Here is a 20,841-nt window from a genome sequence, read left to right on the forward strand (position 1 = left end):
ATGATAAATGATGCTATTTAACTTTGGAACTAATTCATTGCTGCCATTTTTTTAAACTGCTTTTATAATTGTTTACCAGGTTTGTTAAATTTGCTTGAAAAATACTTTTTTTTAGATAACATTGTTTATTTGCGTTTTTTGTAATGTTGAGAATTTGATAGAAATTGCTTGATTTTTGAAATACGGTCTTCATTTTATTGACTGTTTTGTATTCCTGAATGAGATGCTTCAAGAGTTGATAACTGATTTGGATGACAGAAATCTGGATTTACACTTAAATTCTGCAAAACATTAGAATAAAGACTGATCATTTTTTGGGCTGAAGGCTAAAATGTAATTATAGAACTAATGTGTTGATTTAAGCTAAAACCACAGCCTTCAAAAACAAGATTGAACCTGGGTGACTAATTAATTGCATTGGAATGCATTACAGCGCTCTCTGGTTCACACTTCACCCATCAATCTAAAACAGTATTTGATCTTTTTAATGGGTCTATTACAGCATTGCTGATAAACCCTTCCTCCTCCTTTCGACCTCTACCTGAAATAAATACCCCCAACATCCATGGGAGAAACACCCAAGAGTATTTCCCTCAGGAACTTTGCTAGGTTTTTTCCTCATACCCACACGATAAACCTTTTTTTCCTATTGTTGATATCACTTGGAACAGAAAACTGTAGTTAATGTAAAAAATCTGCAGTTCTTTAAAATAATTGGAATCAAAATTTAAGTGTGCCCATCTTTAATGGAGGGCACACTCACATTTCAGCTTGAAAAATTACCCTCTAGTGACTAGTCCTAGTTTTATAGACCATTTGACCCATTGTTTTTGTGATTACTCATTGCTAGAGTAATAACCTTATCTTACCACTCTGCATTGTAGTAATATTCTTATGTTTTTCTCTGCTGCAAATGTTTATTCTCTTTTTCTTTATAGAAAAAATAAAAATGTATCTCAGTCATCCCCTTGTTCAAAGCTTTTCATTATCTAATAATGTTCCAAAGCATGACTCCTAATCTTATCCTTATTAAAGCTTTCTGAAGTTCTGTGTATACCCTTTGTATTTAAAATTTAAACGGTAAAGTCTTTTAAACACAAGTTTTTTTTCCTGTCGTATCTTAAGTTATGCTTTTCCAAATATTTACTAGTAGATGTCTGAAAATAACTACAGATTTCCTATAAAGCTGGTAATCTTAACTATTGAGTAATTTTCTGAGCATTTATAAAGTACAATTATGGATTTGCTTAAACTATATTTAAGTCATCAAGAATCTCTTGAACCAAGTGCATTTCAAAAGTAAATGTAGGAGTTTAATTGTCAGTTTTTTTTTGCATTTTCAGTGGTGTGGAATTTGACTTGAATGTAAATAATGTTGTGGGAATAAGAAATACATTCCTGCTGAGAAGCTATGCATATAGTAAGTACTCGACCTATTAATCTATATCATGCCATCCTCTTGCTATCAAGGCACCAAACCTTCATTAAATTATGTGAAGTATGCCAAAGAAACACGCTAGCTTTTTTTCTTGGTTTTAGAATACCCAACAAAATAGACCAAAATAGTTACTGTTCTTCCCTCAATGTAAAATGTTACTAGCCACTGAGATTACAATTGGAACGTTCAATTAAAATCATGAAAATTATTTTGGTGGTTTGAGATGTCTATACAGGTTGATGAGACTTTTTAATCTGGATAAATTTTACCTCCTATTTAAGGATTTCATTAAATTTAAAAGTTTTGGATAGTTTTGTCTAAGGTTAGCTTAAATATGTGAATGGTAAACGTGATGCCTTATAAGCATCTTGTGGGTGTGATGCACTGTAATGTTGGTCTCTCCTCCTCCCACTCAAAATTATGGAAACAGCATTCTCGCAGCAGAAAAAAAGAGATTTGTCGATAATACCTTTTTTGATTGCAGAATATTCCACAAACAGCAATTTGATAATGACCAGATATTCTGGTTTATGATGTTGATTGTGTTATAAATATTGGCCAGTACACCAGGAATAACAATAAGACACAAATGGTGCCCGGAAACCATGTCATAAGTCAAAACGTCTTAAATTGGAACTGATTCTCCATAAGAACAATATTAAAAATGGGGATCCATGGGGCAAGGCATTATTTTTACCGGCAAATTGCAGCCTTGGGTGGGGGGGGGTGTGGGGGGGGGGGCAGATTGAGAGTGGCAGAGGAACTTATCGGGTGGTGGGGGTAGGTCGACCAGATGGGAAGTCAGGGGTTGGGGGTGAGGTGAGGAGATGGTTTGGGGATTGCAGGCCTAGGGTTTGGAAGCCGTGGTGAGGCATAGATCAGGGGAGATTCAGGGTTGTTTGGAGATATTCTTGTTGGATGCCATATGGGCTCTGTGGGGGTTGCATGGGGGTAGTAGTGATGGGAGGGTGTCTTTGGGCAGCACGGTGGCACAGTGGTTAATACTGCTGCCTCACAGCGTCAGGGACCCGGGTTCAATTCCTGGCTTGGGTCACTGTGCGGAGTCTGCACGTTCTCCCCGTGTCTGCGTGGGTTTCCTTTGGATGCTCCGGTTTCCTCCCACAGTCCAAAAACGTGCTGGTTAGGTGCATTGGCCGTGCTAAATTCTCCCTCAGTGTTACCCGAATAGGACCCGGAGTGTGGTGACTAGGGGATTTTCATTGTAACTTCATTGCAGTGTGAACGTAAGCCTACTTGTTACACTAATAAATAAACTTTAAAACTTTAAACTTTGTGTGGGGGTGGTTTTTCAGGCAGCTATATGGATCCAGGGGGCGTGAAGACACTTGGCCTCTGAAACTGCAATTCCTCTTGCAACTAGTTTTTGTAGAACCTTGCTGTGCATTATTTGGCTTCAGTTTTTCGCTGCACTATAAATGTGTTTGCAGTTCAAAAGTAATAATCTTGGGAAAGTGGGTAAGGTGCTGTATAAGTGACAGTTCTTTTAATGGTTCTAATAATTTCTCTATTTATTTTGAATGATTTGGTTAAATTCTATAGGGAAATGACTTTTTTGAAACTGAAATACAGTTGATAAACACTAAGGTGGTGAGGGTTTATTCCCAGTGAAATTATTTCTCATGCACCACGATATTTTGTATTCCAAGTATCTCTGAACCTAAGCCCTTTGTGAAGTGGGCTGTTTACACTGTGTTGCTGAAAGTTAGTACAGTCGCAGGTTTTCAACTTTTCTTCGAACATTCAGCTAATTTGTGCAACATTTAAATTCTGTTGAGCAACTTTGAACTCTATCCTTGGGCTTGCTAAAACTGCTTCTAATGGGATCCTTTATACCTCCGAATAGTGATATCGTTTTTGGCTATGATAATGAGTAACATTATTTTGGGGGTAAGAAGAACTGTTTCCAGTATTTGCAATTCCTTTTTATTAGCATTGTCCACTAGAGGTCAGTGTTGACCCCTTGAACAAATTTTCATGCCAGGTAACTGCAGTTAACTTCCATTATACCCAGTCTACACTAGTATACTTCTGTCTCGTCGTGAATAACCAAAAATGTAACCACTTAATGCTACAAGTATTTTTGAAAACACTCTGTACTGTCATGTTTTTGACTTTAACATGAAATCTCATTCAAAATAAACAGCAATAATACCACCAAAAAGATCTCCCACTCACCTGATGAAGGAGCAGCGCTCTGAAAGCTAGTGGAATTTGCTACCAAATAAACCTGTTGGACTTTAACTTGGTGTTGTTAGACACCTTACTGTGTTTACCAACGATTGACACATACAAATGGATCAGCTTGCTGCTGGTCTGCTTTCAATTTTGCATACCAAACATCAGTACAGCCGCAGGCCTTTGCTTCGACAGGCATATATTTAATCCTGAGTGATTCTGCATTGATTTAAAATGAGGTCTTCACACATTTTTTGACTGGTTTTTTAACTGTGCTAGACATAGGTTCAGAATATTCTGACAGTATTTAAGACTGTTTCGATTGTTAATTGGAAGTTAGCATATCTCTAAATGTTCTTTTAATTGGTGATGCATTGGATAATCAATTGAAATTGGAACCTTTCCAAATAGTTCTCAGGAATTTATATAGGATTTACAGCCGGACCGTCCAGTCCAATAGGTCCATTTATTTAAATGCATTTATTGATTGACTAAAATCTAAATGACAAACTATGTTTTGGAATGTTGCATATGACTGATTTTGAGATGTGGCTCATGAGGAACGGGTAACTTTGCACCAAGGTTTTCCACCGCTGGTGTTGTTCTCACTTGGCCGGAATTCTCCCATCCCGCCCGCCTCTGGAATTTTAGCGGGCGGGTTGCGGAGAATGTGAAACGCCATTGACGGTCGGGCGGGAATTTCCGGCTTTTAGACCAGCACGGCCGGAGAATTCCACCCATTGTGTCTGGGTCTAATTGATATGAATTGATTACAATGATTAGCCAACAACTCCACTATCATATGTGACTGCCAGGATAATGCAAAGTAAGCTAGGTGGACTTTTGATACTTTTTTTGTCCAGCAGTACTTGTGTTACTATGTAGGATTAACAAAAAAATTATATTTGCATGTTCAGAAAGATTTAGAGATAATTAAAACCACTTGGGTCGTTATCTTGTCATCAATGCCTTAAAAATCCCAATATTCTCTCAAGTAAATTCTCCTGAAGTAGTTATTATTTCTTTATGCAGTTGAGAGTCGTGTTCGTCCCCTCGTGCTGGTTGTGAAAAAGTGGGCACGTTACCATGGAATAAATGATGCTAGCCGTGGCACATTGAGTAGTTACTCTTTGGTACTGATGGTGTTGCACTATCTACAAAGTAAGTGTACCTTTGTGATATCTATATAATTTTTTTTTTACAGGCCCTTCATGATGCAATGCATATGTGTGTCTGTATCTGCTTGGAGTTTTCCTCGTCAGTCCTCAACGACATTGAGAAAATACAGTGGAAATTTTTAAATCTTGAAATGAAAACTTTAGGCTTGACTCTATATCCGAAGGCTGACAATATAGATTTTCATGGTGATGTCGTGGCCAGGCAACTGCACTTGTTTATTACTTGAACTTAAAATAAGCAATTTCCAATTCCACGCACTTAGAACTTGAAACTATTTTATTCTATATTTGTTTTTGTCATTCTAACTGTCCTATCGGTTGAAGTGGTTGCTTTAGTCATGGACTGCACAATTTAAATCCCACACAGTGCTAAAGGCTGGAGATCCTGATTCTTGTCCATATTAATGGTTTGAAATCATGCAGGAGAACTCCTAACCTCAATTAGACCCAGTATTGGGAGCTCAGAGGACTGGCCTAGAAATTGCTGCTAAGTTTGAATGGGGGCTCTGAGAAGGAATCCAGTCACCCAAATTATATGTTAGGCTAATTTCATGCCGGTTTTGCCTTGCATAGAAGTTGCAACACTGAAACAGGGCATTCAGTCCAACTGGTTGACAGACGTAATATGAGGATTAGCTGATCCTCCATATGAGCAAATTGTTCCAATCTCATTTACTCGCCGTCTCCCCACTTGTCTCTGACTCTGAATTTTGTGGGCTCAAGGTACAGTTCAGGGGACCTAGTGTTCGATCTCGGCTGACACTTCACTACACTAGGTGCAGTGCTAGATTATTGCAGGTGCAATCTTTCAGAAGAGATGTTGAAGTGCCATTTTCAATAGTCTGGTTAACTTGATCCTTTGCAAAGACAGCCAGGACATTTTTTCCATTTCCTGGCTAACATATTCCTCCACTCCTCTCTTTGTGGGATATTGCTCTGTGCTGTGACCACCAACAGCCCTTCAGAAAAAATAGCAATGAATTGGTTATGGACAGTTTATTCTGTGGATGTTAGTTGCTGGATAAATTTCCTCCTTACAGCTGAAGAGAAAGACTGCATGTTGAAGTAATTTTTTGCAGTGTGGTCTTAAATTAGTGGGTGTTGAGTGTTGGTTGGGATGATGAAAATGGCCTGGATTTGATGGTCTGTGATGAAATGACAGCACTCACTGCTTCCCTTGAAGAAAGCTGTGACGTGGATTTCCCCTTTCTTGACACCAGCCTGAATCAGCACCTATTCAGGAGAACCTCCCAGACATGCAGCAACAGTGATGACATTAAGCAGAGTGAACACGCAATCACATCAAAGTATTCTCACAGACAACAAGCCAGTAAGGAAAATGCATTGACTATCATTTGCTTTGAATTTTACGGAGAACAGAATAAGTGTTTGGGACATATAGATGTCATTAAGGTAGAAGCTGAAATAGCGTTAGCCTTTCAAAAAAGTTATTTGAAATATATGTGGCATTTATTGTCATAATGAAAGAACTTGATATTCCATGAGTATAAAATTAGTTTTCAGGGCTGGAAAGGTTTTCAGCAATAGTAATAAACTTATACCCTTCCTAAAAACACCTATCACAAAATGGTGCAACTTTTTTCAATGGTTTTACAGCAAGACTAATAGCATTAAAAAAAAACTCTGGTTAGTTCAGTGATTTCTAAATGATTGCAATCTGGAATTGCTTGAACAACACCCTATGGAGAAGGATAGAATCATTAATGGCCACTTCCGGATTTCTACATTTAGCTGCAGATATGTGAACCATTTACTGCTGACAATCATTACTACATTACAGTATATCCAAAGTGGACTGAATTTTGGTATTGAGGGCAACACTCAGTAGATTCACAAGAAATAGAAGCAGGAATAGGCCACCAGGTCCTTCAAGCCTGCCCCGCCATTCAATAGGATCATGACTGATCTATGTCAGCTTCAGCTCCTTTTCTGTGCCATATCCCCATAGCGCTCTATTCCTCAATCTATCAAATATTTATCCACGTCCACTTTAAATACTTCTAATGATTCAGCCTCCACTGCTCTTTGGGGCAGAGAATTCCAGAGATTCACCACCTCAGTTTTAAATGACTGGCCCTTTTATCTTGTAACTACTTCCCCTTGTTCGAGACTCTCCCACTAATGAAAACATCTCACCATGTACCCTAGCAAGCCCCCTCAAGATGTTCAAGAAATACAGACCCAGACTACTTAGTCTCTCTTGATAGAACAATCCTCTCATCCCAGGAATTAACCTGGTGAACCTCCTTTGGACTGACTCCAATGTTACAATATACTTTTTAAGGTAAGGGGACCAAAACAGTAGGCACTATTCTAGGTAAGGCCTCACCAACACTATGTACAATTGAACATAACATAAGAAATAGGAGCAGGAGTAGGCCATCTAGCCTCTCGAGCCTGTCCCGCCATTCAATAAGATCATGGCTGATCTGAAGTGAATCAGTTCCACTTAGCCGCCTGCTCCCCATAACCCTTAATTCCCCTACCGATCAGAAATCCATCTATCCGTGACTTAAACATATTCAACGAGGTAGCCTCCACCACTTCAGTGGGCAGAGAATTCCAGAGATTCACCACCCTCTGAGAGAAGAAGTTCCTCCTCAACTCTGTCCTAAACTGACCCCCCTTTATTTTGAGGCTGTGCCCTCTAGTTCTGGTTTCCTTTCTAAGTGGAAAGAATCTCTCCACTTCTACCCTATCCAGCCCCTTCATTATCTTATATGCTTCTATAAGATCACCCCTCAGCCTTCTAAACTCCAACGAGTACAAACCTAATCTGCTCACACTCTCCTCATAATCTACACCCCTCATCTCTGGTATCAACCTGGTGAACCTTCTCTGCACTCCCTCCAAGGCCAATATATCCTTTCGCAAGTAAGGGGACCAAAACTGCACACAGTATTCCAGCTGTGGCCTCACCAATGCCTTGTACAGATGCAGCAAGACTTCTCTGCTTTTATATTCTATCCCCCTCGCGATAAATGCCAACATCCATTTGTCTTCTTGATCACCTGTTGTACTTGCAGATTGAGTTTTTGCGACTCATGCACAAGGACCCCCAGGTCCCTTTGCACAGTAGCATGTTGTAATTTTTTTCCATTTAAATAATAATCCAATTTGCTATTATTTCTTCCAAAGTGAATAACCTCGCATTTGCCAACGTTATACTCCATCTGCCAGATCCTCGCCCACTCACTCAGCCTATCCAAATCTCTCTGCAGACCTTCCGCTTCCTCCACGCAATTCACTTTCCCACTTATCTTCGTGTCGTCAGCAAACTTTGTTACCCTACACTCAGTCTCCTCCTCCAGATCATCTAAGTAAATAGTAAACAGTTGAGGCCCCAGTACCGATCCCTGCGGCACGCCACTAGTCACCATCTACCAACCAGAAAAGCACCCATTTATTCCAACTCTCTGCTTCCTGTTGGATAGCCAATCCCCAATCCACGCTTACGCCCTACCTCCAACTCCGTGTGCCCCAATCTTCTGCAGCAACCTTTTGTGAGGCACCTTATCGAATGCCTTTTGGAAATCCAAAAACACCATATCTACCGGTTCCCTTCCGTCAACCGTACTAGTCACATCTTCATAAAAATCCAGTAAGTTCGTCAGACACGACTTTTCTCTCATGAATCCATGCTGCATCAGCTTGATCGAACCATTCTTATCCAGATGGCCCGCTATTTCTTCTTTAACGATGGATTCCAGCATTTTCCCAACTACAGACATTAAGCTAACCGGCCTGTAGTTACCCGCCTTTTGTCTACTTCCTTTTTTAAACAGCGGCGTAGCAGTAGCCGTTTTCCAATCAGCCGGCACTACCCCAAAGTCCAGTGAATTTTGATAAACAACCACTAACACATCCGCTTTTACCTCTGACATTTCTTTTAATACCCTGGGATGCATTCCATCCGGGCCCGGGGACTTGTCCACCTTCAGTCCCGTTAGTCTACCAAGCACTGCCTCTCTAGTAATAATAATTGTATTGAGTACCTCTCCTCCTACCAACACTTGATCGTTAACATTCAGTAAACTATTTGTGTCTTCCACCGTGAAGACCGACGCAAAAAAACAATTTTAAGTCTCAGCCATTTCCTCGTTTTCCACTATTAAATCCTCCCTCTCGTCCTCCAAGGGTCCAACATTCACTCTAGCCACTCTATTCCTTTTTATATATTTGTAAAAACTTTTATGTTTAGAGCTAGTTTAGTTTCATAATCTATCTTTCCTTTCTTTATCGCTTTCTTCGTCATTCTTTGTTGTTTTTTAAAGCTTTCCCAATCTTCCGATTCTCCACTATTTTTGGCCACTCTGTACGCATCGGTTTTTAATTTAATTGCAATAGAGTCTCCCTATTTTTAAACTCAAACCCCTTTGCAATAAAGGCCAAAATGCTGTTTGCCGCCTTAACTACTTATTGGACCTGCCTGCTAGTTTTTTGTGATTCATGCACTTGAATACCTAGGTCCCTCTGTACTTCACCCACCTGCAGTCTCTCTCCATTTAGACAATAATCTGATTTTTGATTCCTCCTAATGAAGTACATGACCTCGCACTTCTCAATGATGGATATTAGGCTAACTGGCCGATAGCTTCCTGCTTTCTATCTCCCTCCTTTTTATGAAAAGAAGTGTTACATATGATGGGACCTTTCCAGAATCTAGGAAAGCTTAATAGACTACAATCAATATATCCACTATCTCAGTAGTCACTTCCTTTAAGACCCAAGGATGTAGGTCTTCAGGTCTAGGGGACTCGTCAGCCTTTACTCTCATTAATTTTCTGAGTGCTTTTTGTCTGGTGAATAGTGATTGTTTTATGTTACTTCCTCATTTTTGTCCCTTGATTTTCCCTCATTATTCTTGGGATTTTTGTTAATGAACCCTAACATGGTCGAAATACTTGATGAAAGCCTTTGCCATTTTGTTACTTTCCCAATCTAAGAGACCAAGGCTCACTTTGGGTCCTCTTCCTTTTTATATAGTTGGAGAAACTCTCACTGTCTCTTATATTTCTAGCTAGTTTACTCTCATGTTCCTATTTCACCATCCTTTGCTGATTTCTAAAACTTTCCCAATCTTCCAGTCTACTACATGTCTTTAATGCATTGTATGCCTTTTCTTTCAATTTGATGTAATTCTTAATTTCCTGACATAGCCATGAAACATAAGAACATAAGAAATAGGAGCAGGAGTAGGCCATCTAGCCACTCGAGCCTGCCCCGCCATTCAATAAGATCATGGTTGATCTGAAGTGGATCAGTTCCACTTACCCGCCTGATCCCCCTAACCCCCATTTCCCTTACCGATCAGGAATCCATCTATCCGTGATTTAAACATATTCAATGAGGTAGCCTCCACCACTTCAGTGGGCAGAGAATTCCAGAGATTCACCACCCTCTGAGAGAAGAAATTCCTCCTCAACTCTGTCCTAAACTGACCCCCCTTTATTTTGAGGCTGTGCTCTCTAGTTCTAGTTTCCTTTCTAAGTGGAAAGAATCTCTCCACCTCTACCCTATCCAGCCCCTTCATTATCTTATAGGTCTCTATAAGATCCCCCCTCAGCCTTCTAAATTCCAACGAGTACAAACCCAATCTGCTCAGTCTCTCCTCATAATCAACACCCCTCATCTCTGGTATCAACCTGGTGAACCTTCTCTGCACTCCCTCCAAGGCCAATATATCCTTCCGCAAATAAGGGGACCAATACTGCACACAGTATTCCAGCTGCGGCCTCACCAATGCCCTGTACAGATGCAGCAAGACATCTCTGCTTTTATATTCTATCCCCCTTGCGATATAGGCCAACATCCCATTTGCCTTCTTGATCACCTGTTGCACCTGCAGACTGGGTTTTTGCGTCTCATGCACAAGGACCCCCAGGTCCCTCTGCACAGCAGCATGTTGTAATTTCTTTCCATTTAGATAATCCAATTTGCTATTATTTCTTCCAGAGTGAATAACCTCGCATTTGTTAACGTTATACTCCATCTGCCAGATCCTCACCCACTCACTCAGCCTGTCCAAATCTCTCTGCAGACCTTCTACGCCCTCCACACGATTCACTTTTCCACTTATCTTTGTGTCGTCTGCAAACTTTGTTACCCTACACTCAGTTCCCTCCTCCAGATCGTCTATATAAATGGTAAATAGTTGAGGCCCCAGTACCGATCCCTGCGGCACACCACTAGTTACCATCTGCCAACCAGAAAAGCACCCATTTATTCCGACTCTCTGCTTCCTGTAATACTGATGGCTGGTGCATCCTTCGGTTTGAGTCTTTCTTTCTTGATGGAATGTATCTTTATTGAGAGTTATGAAATATGTCCTTTCATGTCTGCCGCAGCTTCCCTATCGTGGCTAAGACAAATGTCTTGGGGACAAGAGAAATTATCATGGAGATTGAGAAAGAGGCAGAGATATTGAACAAATATTTGTCTTGTTCTTCACAGTTGAAGTCCCAAGTTACCTACCAGAAATAGAGGGTAGACAAAGGGCTAATAAAATGGCGAAAACTTAAACATCAGGCAAATTTTATAATCCCTTATTATGCAAGTCTTAACAATGCACTGAGAAAGTCGTAACATGATCCGACATGATCAGACAAAGTCAATGTGCTTTTAAGAAAGGGGAGGAATAGTTTTGGCAAATTTATTAGTTTTTTTGAAGATGTAACTTAGTGAGGTAAATAAAGGGGAACCAGTAGACGTGGTATGCTTTGATACGGTGCACATATGAGCAAGATAGTGATCATGGAGTCAGGGATACTATAAAATTAAAATATTTATTTGAAACTTGGACTGCGACTGGATATTGCTGCAAACCATTTGAGAGCGATTTTAGTTACATTTGTTTATTGTTTGCAGGATTTCTTGGCATGCAGTCTGCATCACGAGCTAAAGAGTATTATATTTTATTCTGTGAAGATTAGTTTCTTCAAAAGACTGGAAGGAAGCTTGAGATTAAAGTTCTAAACCGTTATTGTGATGAATTTATGTAAAATACTATAATTTTTTCTGCTTACCACCTGAAAATAGCAAGCAATTGTGTGTGAAAATAGACGCATGTTATATGAGAAACGGCATTATAAATAACAACAGCTGTTTGTGATTTTTTGTTGCTAGTTTAAAAAATGAAACTTTTTGGAACATTTTTAAGTCAGTCGCTTTTGGTTAGGCAACCTATCCTGAAGTTTAGACAGGTTTTTAATATAAACACTTGAGAACTTTGTTTTAATTATTTTTGGTTTATGAATATTTACCACAGATTATGTTACTGGCAAGGCATACTGCACACAGGCACGTATCAGAAAATGGAATACCCATAGCCCATGATTTTCTGTCCATTCATTTCCACCAAGCAGAGGGGGTATTTAGGGGGTGAGGGGGCCATATGAAAGAAGCCAACTTCAGTCTAGGTTGCGTTTTCCATGTTAATTGTGTCCAAGTTTGTTAACTCTCGTCCTGTCATGTTTTAAATATTGGGAGATGGTGGCGTAGTGGTAATGTCACTGGATTACTGATCCAGAGGCCTGGCCGCCTGCTCTGCTTCTGGCTTGCTTTGAGCAGATAGACGATTTGCAGTTAGAAAATAGAAATATTTGCAGTATTGATAGAATAATATAATTGACTCTCAGAATGTAATTCCTAGTGAAAATCCGAGATGTCCATGTAACTTTTTAATTAATGTAATTTAATGTTACATTATGCATCATATGCTCAAAAATATGTATGTGTATATATTATGTTAATTTATACCAGCGATGTGTCATTTGCAATGGACTATTAATTCTCCAATTTGATGCTTGAACCGTATTGCTTTTTTTAGAAAATTGCTTCTATTAACTTAATATAATTAGACTTATTTCCTATAACATAATTTAGAAAGAAATTACATTAATTTCATACATTGCTGTAAGACAGTAATGGTTTGATTATAATCTGGTTTCGTGTTTTTCCCATCTAACTGATGGCCTGCATCCTAGGGTCTGAAAAGTAACAGCTGCACAAATAGAGATGCGTTGGTAGAAATTTTTCAAAATTCCCTGGCCTCTGGAAAGGTCCCAGTTGGTTGGAAAACTGCAAATGTCACACCTCTGTTCAAGAAAAGAGGGAGACAGAAAGCAGGAAACTGTAGGTCAGGTAGCCTATGCATGTCATTGGGGAAATGCTAGAATTAGTTATTAACGAGGTAGTAGCAGGGCATTTAGGAAATCCTAATGCCATCGAGCAGAGTCGGCACGGTTTTGTGAAAGGGAAATGGCTTTTGAAAATTTATTGCAGTTACAGAGGGACATAGGATGCAAGACTGCGGAGAAGTGGCAGATGGACTTCAACCCAGATAAATGTGTAGTGGTCCATTTTGGCAGGTCAAATGGGATGAAGGAGTACAATATAAAGGGAAAGACTCTTAGTACTGTAGAGGATCAGAAGGACCTTGGGGTCCGGGTCCATAGGACTCTAAAATCGGCCCCGCAGGTGGAGGAGGTGGTTAAGAAGGCGTATGGTGTGCTGGCCTTCATCAATCGAGGGATTGAGTTTAGGAGTCCGGGGATAATGATGCAGCTATATAAGACCCTCGTCAGACCCCACTTGGGAGTACTGTGCTCAGTTCTGGTCGCCTCATTACAGGAAGGATGTGGAAATGATTGAAAGGGTGCAGAGGAGATTTACAAGGATGTTGCCTGGATTGAGTGGCATGCCTTATGAGGATAGGCTGAGGGAGCTCGGTCTTTTCTCCTTGGAGAGACATAGGATGAGAGGAGATCCAGTAGAGGTATTTAAGATGTTGAGAGGCATAGATCGGGTGGACTCTCAGAAGCTTTTTCCCAGGGTGGAAATGTCTGCTACGAGAGGACACAGGTTTAAGGTGCTGGGGGGTAGGTACAGGGGAAATGTTTGGGGGAAGTTTTTCACACAGAGGGTGGTGGGCGAGTGGAATTGGCTGCCGTCAGTGGTGGTGGAGGCAAACTCAATAGGGTCTTTTAAGAGACTCCTGGATGAGTACATGGGACTTAATAGGATGGAGGGTTATAGGTAGGCCTAAAAGGTAGGGATATGTTCGGCACAACTTGTGGGGCCGAAGGGCTTGTTTTGTGCTGTAGTTTTTCTATGTTTCTCTGAAGATGTAATAAAGAGGAACCAGTAGATGTTGTTTTTCACGGTTAGTTAATTGCAGTGTTAATGTAAGCCTACGTGTGACAAATAAATAAACGTTAAACTTTATTTGGATTTCCGAAAGGCATTTGATAAGGTTACTATGCAAGATAAGAGCATATGGTGTTGGAGGTGATATATCAGCATGGGTAGATGACTGGCCAACTAACAAGAAAATAGAGTCAGGATGACAAACTGTAACTAGTGGGGTGCCACAGGGATCACTGCTCGGGCCTCAACTATTTACAGTCTGTACCAATGACTTGGATGAAAGGACCAAATTTGCTTATGACATGAAAGGTAGGAGAGCAAGTTGCGAGAAGGGTGCAAAGCATCTACAAAAGGATACAAATAGGTTAAGTGTGGGCAAACATTTGGCAGATGGAGTAGAATCTTGGAAAATGTTTGTCAAGAAGAATAGAAAAGCAGAATATTATTTAAATGGAGAGTAGCTACAGAATGTTCCAGTACAAGATGTGGAGATGCCGGCGTTGGACTGGAGTAAACACAGTAAGAAGTTTAACAACACCAGGTTAAAGTCCAACAGGTTTATTTGGTAGCAAAAGCCACTGTGTGGCTTTTGCTACCAAATAAACCTGTTGGACTTTAACCTGGTCCAGTACAAGATGACCAGAGTATCTTTGTTCATGAATCATAAAATGTCAACATGTGAATGGAACAAGTAATTAGCAAGGCAAAGGAAATGTTGGCCTTTATTGCAAGGAGGATGGTGTATCGAAGTAGGGAAGTCTTGCTACAGCTGTTCAGGGCAATAGCAAGACCACAAGAGTGCTGTGTCGTTTTAGCCACCTTGAGGGACATGCTTGTTTTGAAAGCAGCTCACTAAGCTGTTTCCTGGGATGAGAGTTTTGTCTTGTGAGGAAAAGACAAGCAGATTGGACCTATGCTCATTGGAGTTTAGAAGAATGAGAGGTGATTGAAACAGATAAAATTCTGAGGGGCCTTTATAGAGTAGATGCTGAGAGTTTGCTTCTTCTTATGGAGTAATCTAGAACTGGGGGAATTAAGAAATCTCCTATTTAAGTTGGAGATGAGGAATTTTTCCTGTAGGGGAATTGTTTGTAAGATTCTTCCCCAGCAAACAATGGAGGCTGGGTCATTGAACATATGATGTGGAGATGCTGGCGTTGGACTGGGGTAAACACTGTAAGAGTTTTAACAACACTAGGTTAAAGTCCAACAGGTTTATTTGGTAGCAAATACCAAGCTAAGTTGGACAGATGTTTGATTGACAAGTGAGTTGGGGTTGCTGGGGTGGGGGGGCGGCGGGCAAGAAAGTGGAGTTGAGGCCATGATCTTATTGAATGGTAGGAAACGCTTGAGGTGCCAAATGGCCTCCTCCTCCTCCTATTTCTTATGTTCCTATGTAATCATTTGTTTGTTTTGCAGCTCTACCTGAACCTGTCATTCCATCTCTTCAGAAAGAGCACCCAGTAAGTAATATTCTTAATTCTATAATGAAAATTATGTTAATGTTAAAAGGTTTTGAAAGCAATTTTTAATCTAAAAGTTAAATTTTACACAAACAGAAGTTTGAATGGTAATTCCTATCTAACTTTGTATAGTGCAAATTGCCAACATGTGAAACATGGTCGTAGTTGGCAGACTTTTTGTTAGACTCAAAACTTAAACAATTTGTTGAGATCAACCGTTCTCTAATGTTTTCCTTTTAAAAATTTGAATGATTTTGGATGACAAATGCATTACAAGTTAATCATGCTCCATTATGAAAATGGGCTATGGTGAGCTGGTCCAAATTACATTGAATCAACTAGAAGTTTGCACTACCATAGCAACACGAATACAAATTTGCTTGTTAAGAAAATGGCTGATGAATACAATATCTATTGTTCTTTGTTACTTGCGCCTAATGCAAGTATTTTTATTGGTAAAGGTTTAATATATTCAGTAAATAGGAGCTGCTGTGTTAAAATTCATATTGGTCCTTTTAAGAAAGGATATGTCAACTCTGGCTTGGGGGCGCACTTAATCTCCTATCCTTGTCAATTAAGCCACAGTACCCAGACGATTTGGTTCTCTTTGCACTTGTTTCTTAATCAGTGAATTTTGTTAGAATCAATTTTGTTAGCAGGAATGGTTGATTTTCAAATGGCACCAAGTTGTGCAGATGGATCAGGAAGTTAAAAAGGGGCTATTAAGTAAGTGGCCAAAAGGGGTAAGTGGAAGTTCAGCACAGGGGAAGTGTAAGATAATTAAGATCCAAAAAATACAAATGAGAATATTTTATTGCAGGGAGACTATGAAATGTGGAGAAGCAAAGGAACATAGGTGCCATGTACAAATCACTGAAATAATGTCCAAAACAGTCACTTTTACCAAAGAATTCAGGTCTTATTGCCATATTTGGACCAAAACTGTATTCATGCCTGGAGCTGCATGGTAGAATCAAAACTGAACATGCAGCTTCTAAATACACAGTAGATATTCTATTTAAAATTACCAGGGCCCTCTAGTAAGATTTGTATGTTGTGTTTTTAACAGGTAAAGAGGATATACCTTCTTTGAGACATGTCCCACCGTAGTTCATGAAAAAAATGTTCCAATATAATTCATTGGTATTTTACAAGATATACAGAAGTAGAAAGCACGCTAGTCTTTTCTCTGATGGCCTGTGGATATTGCAGTGACTTGGCCCGAGGAATAGCTGATGCTCTAGGAAGATTTATGACTGCACTAGCACTTGCTTTTACGTGACCTCAGGAAGTGTCTATTTAGACTATTTCCTCCTGGGACACATCCAAGTGGTAGGCTTGAAGGGACCGGCCATTTTAGCAGTTAAGTGTACAGACCTGGACTATCTGTAAGCAATGGGAGATAACTTACCCAAATCTAGGTTTCTGAATTGAACCCACAGTTCGAAGAGTATAATAGAACCAGTATAACTGACCACAAAGAAATATTGTAATCTTTCATTAGAAATGCAAAGAGAAAAATTGGGTACAATGCTTTGAGCTTGCTTGAGTTCCCTTTTTCTCCAGTGGAAGCACAAAAAATACTTGGGTTTCTTTTTCTGATCACTGAGACAGGATAACTCCAGATTATGCAAAAGAAAAAATGTCTAAGAAATGTAAAATGGGATGCATATAAGGAAACACTACAGCTTAATGTTTAATATTAACATCGCAAAAGAATCCTCATGTGCATGTACCTTGCATTTTTGTAGTTTGTTGCCTTTGTGGAAATGTTGTACCCAGTACTCTAGAAATGTATCTCTCATATTGTAAAACATTATTTGAATGTTTTTAGGAGTGCTTTGAGCCCACTATGCAGCTGCAATTTGTGCACCGAAGAGGAAATAACATTAGTCCATACCTCTCATTAAATAGCTCAAATCTGGCAGACCTACTTGTGGGGTTTCTGCGATACTATGCTACAGAATTTGAGTAAGTAGTTTATTTTAAGACTGAATGTGTATTGGTTGTATATTTGAAAGTAACTGGAAAGTATGCTTTAAGTCTGAGTGTTTTTGGGGCAGCACAGTGGTTAGCACTGCTGCCTCACAGCGCCAGGGGCTCGGGTTCAATTCCCAGCTTGAAGGACTGTCGGTGCAGAATCTGCATGTTCTCCCCGTGTCTGCGTGGGTTTCCTCCGAGTGCTCCGGTTTCCTCCCACAGTCCAAAAGACATGCTGGTTAGGTGCATTGACCATGCTAAATTCTCCCTCAGTACATTTTCACAGTAATTTCATTAGCAGTGTTAGTGTAAGCCTACTTGTGACACTAATAAATAAACTTTTTTATTCTTCAACTAATACATCCACAACATGCCTGCTTTCCACCCTTGCCTTAGCCCATCTTATCACCAAGGTTTCATTCAGACTTTTGTCACCTTGAGACTCGACTATTCCAAAACACACTCTGGCCAGCCTCCAGCCTCTGCATACTCCATCATCCTTGCTGACTTAGGTTAGCTATCGACACTTTTAATTGAAACTTCATATCCTACTGTTCAAATTCATAGTGTCATCCCTCTCCATTGCTGTAACCTCCTGCAGCACTGTAACCTTCTCGTAGCCACCCCAAATGCCCATCATTCTACTGGTCTTTTGTTCTCCACCTCTACCCTTCCATCCTCTGGAATTTATTTTCCTCCTTAGCACCCCCCCCCCCCCCCCCCCCCCCCCCCACCCCGACACGTACCATAAAATCAGTGTTTTTTAGGTTGTGCTTTTATTTTTGGGTAGTGCTATTGATATCTGCTTTTTTGTGTTGGTGTGCCTATTTTTTTTATTTTACTTCTCTGACGCAGGAGACATTTTTCTATCTTTTAACTCTCTATGTAGATTTAAGTTATTGGTGATTGTATTGCATAATTTGCCTTCAATTTTCTGGAACCAATGTATGGAACAGAACTAAGATTCCCCTCCGGAAGTATTTAATTTCAAACACTGTGCTTAATTGCAGTTGATGTGAAGTTTGTTAGATTATAGATTTACCAAGTATGACAGCTAAGGAATATTTCCAATTGTTTCTTTGTAGCAGCTTTTTATTTTCATTTTTATAAATAAAAGGTTGCTCCACAACCTGGAACTGGTATTGGTGAAAGAGGGAATCGTTGCGTTGGGCCAGGCTCAACTGAACCTCGGATGGGTCCAGTGTCTTGGTGAATTGAGTAACTAGGACAGTAGACCGGGCCAGGGAAAGGTTCAGGAAAGAATGTATTAAAATGCAGCAAAGGGATTGTCAATGGATGAAAGCACAACAGCTGATTGGAGAAAATAAAGCAGAGTGAGGCAAGAAGCGGCAATGAAAGTAACAAAGGTATTGGTGCATAAGTGGCTAAGATGATGTCAGGGGAAATTAGAAAAAAGTCAAAACTTCATTATGTCTGAATGCAAGAAGGTAAGCATTCATAACATTAGTTGCATTAACTGCACTGATATAAATTAATAGGTTGGATTATGCAAAGTGATACAAAAACAGAAAATGTTGGAAAATCTCACCAGGTTTGACAGCATCAGGGCGGCATGTGGTTAGCACTGCTGCCTCTCAGCGCCAGGGACCCGGGTTCAATTCTGACCTTGGGTGACTCTCTGTGTGGAATTTGCACGTTCTCCCCATGTCTGCACGGGTTTCCTCCAGGTGCTCCGGTTTCCCCTCACAGTTCAAACATGTGCGGATTAGGTGGATTGGCCATGCTAAATTGATCTTTAGTGTCAGGGAGATTAGCAGGGTAAATATGTGCAGTTACAGGGATAGGGCCTGGGTGGGATTGTTCTTGGTGCAGACTTGTTGGGCTAAATGGCCTCCTTCTGCATCGTAGGGAATGTTTTGAGTTAGGATGACTCTTCAGAGCTCGGACATAAGGGTACGAAGCCAAGTCCTTTGCTGAGTACAATATGTTCAGCCTCAGAGAGCAGAAGGTCAGCGGGTATGGTGAATATACGGCAAGGCCTGGGGTTAGGGGGGGTGGGATGTATGGGATGGGAAAGTGGTCCTGGATGGGTGTTGATATTGATGAATTGTTAGAGCTTGCATTCCTTAACACCTTAAAGGAAGAGAAAACATTTCTTGTTAGGGCGTCAGATGAGACAAAGGATGAAATGAAATTTATGATGGACAACTTTGAGATAGAATTGGTGCTGCTGGAGAGAGATATCAAGTGTGTGCATACGGCAGCGCATGGCTCTGAGTGTGGATCTCAGGATGTGGCGAGAACAGCGGTCTGAGGAACGTTGTATGTCTTGGAGATACCTGTAATCCTGCAGTCTAGCTTACCTGGAACGAGCGTGTTGCCCTATGAGGAAAGGTTAGAGAGGTATCTGCTGATGTTTAGAAGAATAAGAGGAGACTTGATTAAAACACAGGATCCTGAGGGGTCTTGACAGGGTGAATGTAGATAGGATGTTTCCTCTTGTGGGCAAATGTAGAACCGGAGTCACTGTTTTAAAAATAAAGGTTCGCTCATTGAAGACACAGATGAGAAATGTTTTCTTTGAAGGTTGGGAGTTTTTGGAACTCTGCTTCCACTGCCTTTTGAGGAAGAGAGTCTTTGAATGTTTGTAAGGCAGAGCTACATGAATTCTTGGTGAGCAAGGGGTTGAAAGGTTATCGAGAGTAGGTGGGAATATGGAGTTGAGGTTGCAATCAGATAAGCTATGATCTCATTGAATGACAGAGCAGGCTTGAGGAGCCGAGTGGCCTACTCTTCCTAATTCATATGTTCAGATGAATGGTGGAATAGGCTTGAAAGGCCGAATGGCCTACTTCTTAAATGTTTATGTTTATTTGTCAGCTTGTAAGATGGCTTCTGTCAGCCATTTCCAAAGTTAGCATACACAAAAGATAATCAAATTTAACTTGCTGAATAATGATAACCTCAGTTCTTGTTTCTTTATAAGAACATAAGAACATAAGAAATAGGAGCAGGAGTAGGCCATCTAGCCCCTCGAGCCTGCCCCGCCATTCAATAAGATCATGGCTGATCTGACGTGGATCAGTACCACTTACCCGCCTGATCCCCGTAACCCTTAATTCCCTTACCGATCAGGGATCCATCCATCCGCGCTTTAAACATATTCAGCGAGGTAGCCTCCACCACCTCAGTGGGCAGAGAATTCCAGAGATTCACCACCCTCTGGGAGAAGACGTTCCTCCTCAACTCTGTCTTAAACCGACCCCCCTTTATTTTGAGGCTGTGTCCTCTAGTTTTAACTTCCTTACTAAGTGGAAAGAATCTCTCCGCCTCCACCCTATCCAGCCCCCGCATTATCTTATAAGTCTCCATAAGGTCCCCCCTCATCCTTCTAAACTCCAACGAGTACAAACCCAATCTCCTCAGCCTCTCCTCATAATCCAAACCCCTCATCTCT

At 40.5% G+C, this 20,841-nt stretch overlaps 1 protein-coding gene across 2 annotated transcripts in view; it reads left to right on the top strand.

The window, feature by feature from the left end:
- tent2 (terminal nucleotidyltransferase 2) overlaps window positions 1-20,841 on the top strand; it is a 72,001-nt gene that overhangs the window by 17,194 nt on the left and 33,966 nt on the right. For both annotated transcript variants that reach the window (XR_013498214.1, XM_078214979.1), the window contains exons 8-11: window positions 1,344-1,420; window positions 4,667-4,795; window positions 15,400-15,443; window positions 17,278-17,414. Coding sequence is in view for 1 of the 2 variants with exons in the window: in XM_078214979.1 (XP_078071105.1) it covers window positions 1,344-1,420; window positions 4,667-4,795; window positions 15,400-15,443; window positions 17,278-17,414 (387 nt within the window). In the remaining variant the exon portion in view is untranslated. The remainder of the gene's footprint in view (window positions 1-1,343; window positions 1,421-4,666; window positions 4,796-15,399; window positions 15,444-17,277; window positions 17,415-20,841) is intronic.

Source organism: Mustelus asterias, chromosome 6, assembly GCF_964213995.1.
Source record: "Mustelus asterias chromosome 6, sMusAst1.hap1.1, whole genome shotgun sequence".
Taxonomy (NCBI): Eukaryota; Metazoa; Chordata; class Chondrichthyes; order Carcharhiniformes; family Triakidae; genus Mustelus; species Mustelus asterias.